Source organism: Tamandua tetradactyla, chromosome 4, assembly GCF_023851605.1.
Source record: "Tamandua tetradactyla isolate mTamTet1 chromosome 4, mTamTet1.pri, whole genome shotgun sequence".
Classification (NCBI taxonomy): Eukaryota; Metazoa; Chordata; class Mammalia; order Pilosa; family Myrmecophagidae; genus Tamandua; species Tamandua tetradactyla.
The window spans coordinates 28642027-28654060 of NC_135330.1; the positions used below are offsets into that span (position 1 = coordinate 28642027).

Consider the following 12034-nt stretch of genomic DNA (forward strand, 5'->3'; position numbering starts at 1 on the left):
AGCAAAAACAATTAAAAGTAGACGTACATAAGGCAGTGTAATGGTGGCTCAGTAGCAGAATTCTCACCTGCCATACCAGAGACCCAGGTTCGATTCCCAGAGCCTGCACATGCAAAAGAAAAAAAGTTAACATATATAGGGCAGTGCAAGGGTAGCTCAGTCGTAGAATTCTTGCCTGAAACGTGAATCGACCCAGGTTTGATTCCCAGAGCCTGCACTGCCAAAAAAAGTAAACATGTTCATAATATTCAAACCTCCACTCCTAGGTATTTACCCAAGGAAAATGAAAGCCTATATCCACAAAAAGGCCTGTGCATATATAGTAGCTTTATTCAGTCTGGCCAAACACTGGAAATAACCCAAATGTTCATTAGCAGGAGAATGGATAAACAAATTGTGTCAGATTCATACATTGGAATATTACCCAGCAATTAAAAGGAATGAACTGCTGGTGCACACAACAACATGGAAGAATCTCAGAAACATAATGCTGAGTGAAGAAGCCAGACAAAAAAAGAGTACTATGTATTATGTTATTCCATTTGAATGAAATATTAAAATGTGCAGAACTAATTCATGTATTGTAATAAAATTCAGTATTATTGGTTGCCTAGGTTGGAGGTCATTTGACTGCAAAGTGGCATGTGGGAACTTTCTGTAATGATGGAAATAATCTGTATTGGCAGTATCACCTGGATGCCTGCATTTGTCAAAGCATGACAAATTGTACAATTAAAATTATGCATTTTATTTAATATAAACTATGCTTCAATAAAGTTTATTTTTTTAAACAAGAGAGAACAAGAGTTCCAGATACCACACTCTGACTACCTAGGCATTTCGGAGATATAACCCTGAACCCTCCATATTATATCCCTTCCTAGGTAGTTACCTTTGACACTCATTGCCCTAATAGAGACAATTTTTATACTCACAAGATTATAATGCATTAGATAAAACAAATTTAATGGAAATTTCTTCACTAAAATGAAGCATGACACAGTGATTGATACATGGGATGGGATATGTGTGCAAGTCTCAAACAGCAAGATTGGTATATTTCTTTTTAAAATAAGTATGGAACACCTGAACAAATTCTTGTTCTAAGTCTGGGGTCAGAAAAACTATGTCCATGCAGCTTACTTTTGTACTGCCCATGAGCTAAGAAAAGTTTTTATATTTGTAACAGGTTGCTAAGTAAATACAAACAAAGAAGAGTATGCAACAGATACCATATGTGTCTTGCAAAGCCAAAAATATTGACTTTCTTACATTTTACAGAGAAAACTTGCTGACCCGTTCTTTCCTCTTTGTTCAGTACACTCTGACTACTATAACTGATTCAACCTCCTAAAAACTAGTACAGCGCATCTTTGAAAAAATTATAATAGCAGTAGTTTGAAGTACTAGTTAGTGTATATTAAGCATACCACCTTATTTCCTTTCCTCTAAAGACAAATAAATGAATGTTATCTTGAACGGTATAAAAGTTGAACAAGTACTATATTTCCTGTGAATGGGCTTCTTTGGCTATATGCCAGCCAGCCTGATAAGAATGAAATCGAAGATGTATATACCCAGAGTACCTATAGCAGAGGCACCTGTATGTGGCACCAGACTCTCAGTCATCTTGTAGAAATCCCAAGGCAATAAATGTTTCTGTTTTGCCTCGATGGAATAGATGAAAGGAGTCATTTTTACCCTTCAGCATTCTGAAAAGTGGAAGTATAATTTAGAAGGGCTTTGAGAACTTCTAGGGATTCTTTTGTAGGTGACTTTTTTGTAGGTCAGGCTAGGGGATTTGAACTACACTTAGTAGCTTCAAGATTTCTCCCTTGTAGCAATCAGAACCTCCCTAGTACATCAACCCTAGAACCTTCCCAAAATGAATTGATTGATTTTAATTAGAGAAGCGGTGGATTTACAAAAAAATCATTCATAAAATAAAGAGTTCCCATATACCACCCTGTTAGCGACACCTTGCATTAGTGTGGTACATATCTTAACAATTCATTAAAGAACATTCTTAAGAATTATAGTTAATAATTGTATACTATTAACTATAGTCCTAGAATCCCAAAAATGGTCTCATGCTCAGTGCTCTGAGCAGCTTCTTAGTTCCAAAATTTTAGGTTGATCCTGAGAATGAAGAGGCTTCTAGAACTGCTCTAGAAAATCCTCAGCCTCTTTGGGGAACCACATTGCGCTAATGGCACATATGCTGATGTTGAGGGATCAGTGAAATTGTGGTGGGCAGCCCAGGGGCAGGAACAAGCAGGAGCCTGCTGTGCGATAACCCTGAAGCAAAAATCTGTGAAGGTTTACAGTGCTTTTTTCTCTATATGTTTTCTCTAGGCCTACTCTGTCTATGATGAAGATATTGGGTACTGTCAAGGACAGTCGTTTCTTGCTGCTGTTTTGCTGCTGCATGTAAGTAATTTTCCATGTAACAAATGGTACAGTGCTGCCAAGTTTATTTTATTTTCTACTTGGTTTTGTTCTTGCTTTTTATTTCTCACTTACCTGGTGGAGATCAAATATGGCATATCCTTTTAAAAATATACCTTGTGTGACAAAGTAAGAGATCTAATGTTAGGAAGAAGACAGTTTCTCAGTGCAATTAATTTTACTTTCTAAAGGGGAATAAATTTCTTATTTGGATTTATTTTTAACTAGAAACTTTTAGAATTACAAGAGTCAGTGTAACTGCCAGATATGAACAGGACCAGAACCATTATGAACCAAATACCCTATGGCAAAAAAGCTTTTTATACTTTCTATGATGTTTGTTTACTTATTAATTTATTTATTAAAATTAGAGAAGTGGGTTTATAGAAAAATGATGTATAAAGAGTTCGTATATAACACACTGTTATTAACACCTTGCATTAATGCAGTCTATTTGTTACAATTCATGAAAGAACCTTTTAATGATTTTTCTATTAAATCTACCCCATCATTTAAAATAGGAGTCACTGTTGTTATTGTACAGTCCTGTTTTGTTTTGTTTTTAAACTGTTATTCTAGTAACAAATATACAACCTATAATTTCTCCTTTTAACATTCACATATAATTCAGTGTGTTAATTTCATTTACAATGTTGTGCTACCTTCACCACCAAAACTTTACAGTCAACCCAAATAGAATTCTGTGCAATTTAAGCATTAACTTCACATTCACTGCCTCTTCCTCAGCCCCTGGTAATCAGTATTCTAGATTTTGACTCTATGAGTTTGCTTATTCTAAATATTTCATATTAGTGAGATCATACAATATTTTTCTTTTGTGTCTAGCTTATTTCACTCAACATGATGTCTTCAAGGTTCATCCATATTGTCACATGTCCTACCAACTAGTATGCTGTTTTTTTCCTCTACCTATTGAAATTTGCTGTTGTATCCCTCTAGTATATTTTTGTTTTGTTTTGTTTTTTTCCATGGGCAGGTACCAGGAATTGAACCTGGGTCTCTGGCATGGCAGGCAAGAACTCCTCCTGCTGAGCCACCATGGCCTGCCCCCTCTAGTGTATTTTTAATTTCTGTTATCGTACCTTTCATCCTTGTAATTTATGCTTCTTTTTAAACTTTCTAAATCTTCTCTTTTGCTCATACATTGTCTTCTTAATATACTTTAGCTCTCTAACTACTGTTAGAGTTTATTTCTATCCATATTTTCCTTCATCTCCTTGAATTAATTTAGAAGATTTGTTTGAACGTCTTTGATTAGTTGTTGCAAACTCTGTGTCTCCTATGAGGTTTTGATTAGTTCTCTTGACTGAGTCATTTCTTCTTGCTTCCTAGTATCGCTTGTAATTTTTTTGTTGAAGTCTGAGCATCTGTTTATTTTGATGTGCTAACTCTGAAGGTCATTTCTCCCCGGTGTTATTTTGGCTGTGTTAAGCCTTTTCTTTGATGTTTGGTCCAACTTATACTAGACCTTTAGAGTAGCCCGTGTTTAACTTTTCAGGTTTTCTCAGATCTTCTGCACCTGATTCTTGCCCTGGATGTGCAGTACAACTTTTAAGATTGCCTTTTTTATGCAATTATTTCATCCACAGGAGAAGCTTCCTTTCCTCTGTTCCATTGGTTTTTGTGCAGATTTTTTTCCTTAGCTCCAATGATTTAACTTCTCTTCCTCTCTCAGTCTAACTCAGTGCCCATTTTCATTATCCTTTTCAGTTCTGGGACCCATCCTGTTGTACAGCAGTTCAGTCCCCCTGCCTCCTTTTGTTTTTTTTCCATGAGGCTTTTCTGCCTCCAGTCAATTCCCCATTAAGTTATCCCACCCTGGAAGCCAGATGGCATTAGTGTTCAAAAAGGACCGTTTTTGTTGTTGTTGTTATTGTTGTTCATCTGTTTGTTAAGGTGATCCAACAATTAGAGATTGAGCTGAGAACTTGGATCCCTGTGTCGGAACATATGTGAGGTTCTAGCTCACTGCAGTGAGTGTCTCTTTGGTCTGAATCCATGGTAGGAGGTCATTGGGCCACGCTGCCTTTGTGTGACTCTTAGGTTGTATGGGTCCACATGAGGGGAGGGGTACAGATGGGCAGGTCCAGGTTGTAAATCTCCTGTGCTCTTTATTTTTTTCTTTCTTCAGCTCAGCATTTGTGAAATTCTTCTCCAGTCTATATTGTCATCCACAATTCCAAGCACATATGATTTATCCTTATTAGTTGTTTCTGAGAGATAACTTTTCCAAGGAAAGACTTATGCTACCATGAGGAAGCCACACCCTATGATTTTTTTTTTGTATTCTCTTTCCTATCAGTCTTTTTACCTAACAGAACAATATTGAACACTGATTGCTAGGTTTATTCGTTTGCTAAAGCTGCCAGAATGCAATATACCAAAAATGGAATGGTTTTTAAAAAGGGAATTTATTTTTTTAAAAAGTGGCGGCGGGGGCAAATTTATTAAGTTGCAGGTTTACAGTTCTAAGGCAACAAAAATGTCCAAACTAAGGAATCCAGATAAAGGTAACTTGACTCAAGAAAGGCCAGTGGGTCCGGAACATCTCTGTCAGCTGAAAAGGCACTGGACAATGTCTCCTAGCTTTCTTTCCTGGCTTCCTCAAACAGCTTTCCCTGGGGCACTTTCTTTCTGCATCTCTAAAGGTCTCTGGCTGTGTGGGCTCTGTCGCCAGTGCAGCTTTTGCCCTCTTAAAGGACTCCAGTAAGCAACCTCATCTTGAATGGATGGAGACACTTCTCCTGAAAACCACTTATCAAAAGTTGCCATCCACAGTTGGGTGGACCACATCTCCATGGAAACAATATAAAAGATCCCAACCAGCAATATTGAATGAAGATTAAAGCACATGGTTTTTCTATGGTGTATGACAGTTTCAGACTGGCACACCAGGTACTATACTAGGAAATTGCATTACAAAGATGAATAACTTATAATTCATGTTCTCAAAGACCTCACAATCTAGGATGGGACATAGAAATATAGGCACACACTTATTTTTATTACTTTTTATGTGTCTTTACTGAGTTTTCTGAAGACAAATTTTAATACTTGGTCACTGAAGAAGAATTTCTAGTATGCCCAGTGAAAGGAACTCACAGGGTAAAAGAATAGAGAGGAGAATTACCTAACCTTTGGAAGAACTTTCAGGAGAGTCTTTCTGGAGAAGGTAGCAAACTTTGCAAATACAAGTAACAAAAGTTAAGGGGAGGCAAGGGTGAAAGTAAAGGAGTAGAGAATTGAAGACTAAAGGAACATTGTGAGCAAATGTATGGAAATATGAAAGGGCACAGCATATAAGGGAAGCAATGTGAAATTGCAGGTTATTATAGGGAATATATGCAGGGAATGGTGTGAGGTCAAGATGGTAATGTGAGCACAAGCCAAATTATGAAGACTTTGTAACCTTGCCAAGAAATGTGGGCTTTATTCTAAAGCTAATGAGGAACCATTGATCACTTTGCAGCAAGGGAATGATATAAATGTCCATTTCTGATGAGATATTATTATATCTGTGTAGAGGGTGGAATTGAAGAGATAATGGTAGAGAGACCAGTTAGTAAATAGATATTGAGCCCCAGAAAAAAAGAAAGAAATTAAACATTAAGGAGGCAAAATTGGTGGATTTTTGTTGATAGATTAGCAAATTTTCTAGCAAATTTTCTTACATCCTCTGAAACTGAATGAAGGAAAAAAATTAGAAGTAGATGATGAAGTCTGGCTTGAATTCATTGAGCTTGGGGTATTTCTGAAATATCTAATTGGAGTTGTCCACTAACTAATTGGCTACTAGACACATGTTGGGAGAGAAATAAAATCTGAACTATCAAAAGTGGATCAGCTCACCTAAGAAGAATAAATAGAGTAATAAGGAAAATAGGAAAGTGCCCAGGCACACCCAAAATTTAGAGGGCTAGTGAGGAAGTGGAGCCCTTGAATTTTATATTCTCAGTAGAGAGAAAGCAATGAATAGGGTCAGATGCAACAAAGAAATCGAAAGTGTTTAAAGCATTTCCTTTGGTTTTGATATTCTGGAAATGAAGAGTAATTATAGTAGATTGATAGTCCAAATTCTAATAACCTGATTTTATTGATGATGATACACAGTGATACTAATGTGATTCATCACTCTTATTTTACTTTGAAATTGATTTCTTCCTTTGTAGTTTTATCATCTGTTTATAATCTTATCCATCCTCTCCCTGTTATCTTTCTTTCTTTACAATCTCCACATCCCATTTTTTGGGACTCTATGTGATGATCAAACGCTTTAGGGCCACACATTCTCAGGGCCACTTATTTCTACTATTTTAAGCCCATCTGATATCTAGACTAGTCAGATCCCTACTACAGGGATTTGGAGCATATAAATGGGTATATTCATCAAGGTTCAAAGCATTTATCTAAAGGGAGCCTTTATAACTACTCTGTGAGGAGTTAATGTTCAAGCCACGGGTGGTGAAACTTTCTGATCTAAACCTTTGCATATCCCACAGTTTTGCATTTAGACCCATAGTCCCTTAGAGAAAGCAGAGGGACCCAAAATGAGAAAGGCTTCAATAATAAATACCCACAGAAAACAGGAAACCATTGCTCTTCATGTTTCAGTGTATTAGACTTCATCAAGTGAATTACGTTAAACTTCATAAAGTTTACAATATAGGCTATTGATTGAAGTTCAGTCAGAAGAATACCTTTCAAGAAATCTGTTCTGAGATTTGACAGATTTAATTTCAAGTTCATAGTTATTTGAAACACCATCCAACTCCACTCCTCTACCCCCACACACATGCATAAAAGAGAGAGAGCGAGAGCTCAAATATATAACATTTCCCTGCACATTATCTATTATACTTTACCTAGTCTAAGGACCACATGACAAGTCAGCCTTTGTGAACTTACTCAACAAAATAGCTTCCATTATTATAAGATGGACAGAAATTCATTCCAGTTTGTCATACTCTTCTATATTAATAGATTTATACAGTTATTTCCATGGTTTACAAAAAGAATTTTAAATATAGGAGTGCCTTCAGAATCCTTAGGGAAAGACACAATGATGTTAAGCATAGTGCTAATGAAAAATATTGTATTCTAATTTTTAACGGGTAATATGTGTGATAATTCTCAGCTAATCAGTGTATTCCATTAACTGACCAACCCATCATTCAACCAATTTGAGTAACAATTTGAAGTTAACTGTAATATTTTTCTTTATCATATTTTACCTCTGTGGTTTAAATATACAAATTTATTTAAATAGGTTAGTACAGACTAACAAACACTTCATCAATTATTTTATCTCAGGTTCCAGGGAGATACATTATTAGGGAGTTACAGGCTAATATTTTTATCAGTGATATAAGCTATTGCTTCTTTTTGCTGCCAGACATCCTTTGGCAGGTCCATATTAATCACTGTCAGAGCCTGTTCCCTTTGGGTCACAGTCCTTTCCTCAACGGATGTCCATTTATATTTCACACTTACTGCCTAACAGGAGTAAAGGACCAAAGATGAAAGTATGTTCAAAAATACAAAGTTTCAAATTTAAAACTTTTTCTATGTCTGAATAGTTTTAAGAAATAGGCCCTCCTGATATTTGGAAATCTCTATGTTTTAATAATAGCTCCTTTTTTTAATTTTATTTTTTATTTCCTAAAATTTATTTTTAAATATCTTATTTATAAAGACTATTTCATATTTGTATATTAACTTTTATTTTAGATATAAAACATAAAATTGCCATTTTGATATTTTGAAGTATACAATTTAGTGGTATTCGTTACATTTACAAATTTTGTGTTACCATCACCATCATATTACCAAAACTAGTTTTTAACATTTTTTGTTGTGAAATATAACATATTTACATAAAAAGCAATAAATTTCAAAGTACATTGTAATAGTATTTATAGAACACATTTCAACATATGGCATGAATTGCAGTTCCACAATTTCAAGTGTTTCCTCTTAGCTTCCCTAAGACACTAAAAAGAAATATCAGTATGATTCTGTAATCATACTCATTTGTTAAATCCTATCTTCTCTGTTACAACTCCTCCTTCATCTTTGATCCTTCTACCAGTCTTTAGGGATATATGGGCAATGACCATCATGTTGAAAAGGAGTGAGTACATTATGGGGTAGGAAGATGCAATTGGTTGATGCTTCTGAAGAGACTTTAGCTCTGGGTTTCAGGGCTTATCTGGCTTAGGAGCCATCTGGAGGTTTTAGGCTTCTGAAAAATAAACTTAGTGAGTGAAACTTCTATCGAGTCTCAGATACAGCCCTGGGTATTCTTTAAGAACGTTGTTGGTTGGGCCTTGGTGTACCATAGCAATCAGCAGTGTCTAGCTGAAGCTTGCCTAAGAGTGACCTCCAGAATAGCCTCATGTCTATTTGAAATCAACTGGCCACTGATACCTTATTTTGTTACATTTATAACTAAATATGTTTCATATTACATGTGTTACATCTTTTACATTTGTTACATCTATTACCAAAACTTTTTTATCACCCAAAACAGAAACTCTATATCCATGAAGCAATAACTCCCCATTTCCCCTCCCCATGACCTCTGGTAACCTCTAATCTGCTTTGTTTTTCTACGTATTTATTATCTATCTTATTTCTAATCTACTTTGCTTATTTTAGATATTTCATGTAAGTGGAATTATATAATAATTGTCCTTGTGTGTCTAGCTTATTTCATTTAGCATAAAGTTTTCAAGGTTCGTTCATATTGTAGCCTGTCAGAATGTTTTTCCTTTTTATAGCTGAATAATATTCCATTGTATGTATGCACTGTATTCTGTTTATCCACTCCTATGTCTATGGTCTCTTGGGAGATAATAGCTTTTTAATATTCAGTATATAAGTAACAGAAGAATTAAGTATTTTTTACAGTAGATGCTGTTATATTCATTAATGTAGTTACAAGAAATTTCTCATTTACAGTTGAAGAAGAATGTTGCAACACAGATTGCTTGCAACCATTATAGTGTTCAGTTGCCTTTGACATTAAATATACTAATATTAATATATTATTAGTATATACTAATAATAACCTGTTATATATATTATATATAAATATATGTATCATATTATTATTAACCTTTGCTCAATTTTAGGTACAATAAATAATGTCCTTTTATCTATTTCATTTATTCTAAAAGTCATATAAAGTATTTTAGATAACCTTTAATACAATATATTTCTTTAAAGAGTTATTGTTAAAAGTTTTAAATTATATTTTTATTTTTTATTGAACTTTCAGAATATTGTATCCTATATTGTATAGTGTATGTATACTAATATTGACATGTATAGAAGCTTTCCAAGTGCAGAATGTTTGAATAATCCAGAATTTTTTAAGCTATTCAAATCTGTTAAACCATGACTAAGAAAAATTCCTTTCTAAACCACTTTGGCTTCATCTGATAAAGATTTGCATGCGTAGTATTTCTCCTAGCTGTACACCTTAGTCAATTTATGCGTATATATGCCAAAGTACATGTATAGTAATTGTCCTCAGATCATTGCTCATAGTAGTCAAATTCTTGAGAAAACAACTTAAACGCTCATTTTAGAATATCCAATATTAGAATTTTAATTAGACATTAAATAGATTGTGATATATTTATATAGTGGAATACTATACAGCAGTGAAATGAATGCTTTACACTACGGAGATTAATACTAAGCATAAGGTCCATTAATAAAGCAAGTTACATGGTTAGATTTAGTATGATTCCATTAGTATTAAGTCCAAAACAGGCAGAACTAAATGTGTTTCAATACTACATAGATGGAAAAACTATAAATACCAATGAAGTGATTTTCATTAAAGTCATAATAGTGAATTCTCTAGAAGGAAGGAGATGGTCATGGTTAGAAATGGACAAGTGGGTGTCTTCTGTTTATTAACCTGGGTGGTCATTATATGAGTACCTTATAATTATTTGTTTATTTTATAATCAATATTCATTAAACTGTACGTTTAACTTTTATACATTTTTCTGTGTTATATTTCAAAATGAAGTAAGATTTTAAAATTATGAATATTTAAATACATTCCAAAAAATTCAGGTTTAGCATAGATTTAACCAACAGACTTAAGGAATGAGAAACAGAGATACTTATGAATTTTCCTGAAAATAAAGATAACACAGAGTCCAAGGTGACAAGATAGAGACTTCTACATCTATCTATCTATCTATCTACCTTTGTATCATCTATCAATTACTTAATGTAAAGTAATTATGACAATATTCAGGATTCTTTCTGCTGCTTGTAAAGAACTCTAACTCAATGTAGCTTTAGTTAAAAAAAAGAAATTTACTGGTTCCATAACTAGAAAGTCTAAGGATAGAGATGGTTTTTGATGTGGTTGGATTCCAGAGTTCATATTTTGTCCTGAGGAATCTGTGTTTCTGTATCTCTGCTCTCCTTGAATTTCCTGGCCCTGATTACATGGGCAGACTCTCCTCACGTAGACAGCAAGGCTGCTGGCTGACCCAGCTTCATGTTCTCCCAGTTATATGGCTTCATTTAAAAGGCACCATTTTTGCTCTACCTCTTGCATTAAAAAAAAAAGAAAAAAAATTCTCTGAAGGACTCTGTTGGGCCTATCTTGTATCACTGGCCATGCTTGAATCAATTCCTGAAGCAAGAGAGTAGAGTGTTCAGATAGGCTAGTCCCAGTTCTTAGTGGTCACCCTAGTGCTGACAGCAAAGTGGGTCAACCCTTCCTGAACAATGGAAAACTTTTCCTCCAGGAAAAAGGATTCTGATAACAGAGGATGTGGAGAAAGGGTACTAGACAGATAGCAGCACAATGTAATGTTTTAATGTCTTTACTACCAGTGGTTTAGTGTATTTTTTAAGTTTCATTCTCCCAAATCATTTTATTCCTTATAATCCAAGAGAAAGAAGTATTCTATTTCCTGTTCTGAGTTAATTCCTGCATTAGTACTTGGAGCCATTTCCAACATCTTTTCCCACGTGGGAAAGAACCTCAGTGGAAAGTTAGCTGCCTTTCCTCTGAAGAATTGACAAAATAAATGCCCTTTTATTAAAAGCCAATTCATCTCTGGTGTGTTGCATTCTGGCAGCTAGCAAACTAGAACACACATTTTCTCAGACTCTTCATTCCCCATTGTTTTGGGCCTTAACATATCTTCCCCTGTCCCGTATTCCCCAAACTGTTGATTCAGGTAGCTTCTGCCTGGGTATTTGCTGCTTTGGGGAAAAATTCTGCTGTTCCCTCCTAATCTTCCATTTTAGAAACTCCTCCTTGTTGCCCTTTTATATTCCACCCTTTTCTCCCCTATGTCTTAAGTCCTGTTGTGGGTCCCTATGAACTTCGATCTCTGTGTCCAGATGTAGGTGTGGATCTGACCCACTACTGTGAGAGATTTTATAGTCTCTGTCCCTGGTGGAAGGTGGGATGGATCCCAGCTCTGTCCATGGGACCAGGTGAGTGGGAGGGGAGAGATTGGCCAATCCAAATGAAAGTTTCCTATGTACTGTATTTTTTTTCTTCAGTTCAGCATTTGTGGGA

General features: G+C 35.1%; 1 protein-coding gene across 8 annotated transcripts in view; it reads left to right on the forward strand.

Moving 5' to 3' along the window:
- The window catches only part of RABGAP1L (RAB GTPase activating protein 1 like), a 734005-nt gene that overhangs the window by 451918 nt on the left and 270053 nt on the right, over positions 1-12034 (forward strand). For all 8 annotated transcript variants that reach the window (XM_077157041.1, XM_077157040.1, XM_077157043.1 and 5 more), the window contains one exon: positions 2356-2430. In XM_077157041.1, the coding sequence (XP_077013156.1) occupies positions 2356-2430 (75 nt within the window). The remainder of the gene's footprint in view (positions 1-2355; positions 2431-12034) is intronic.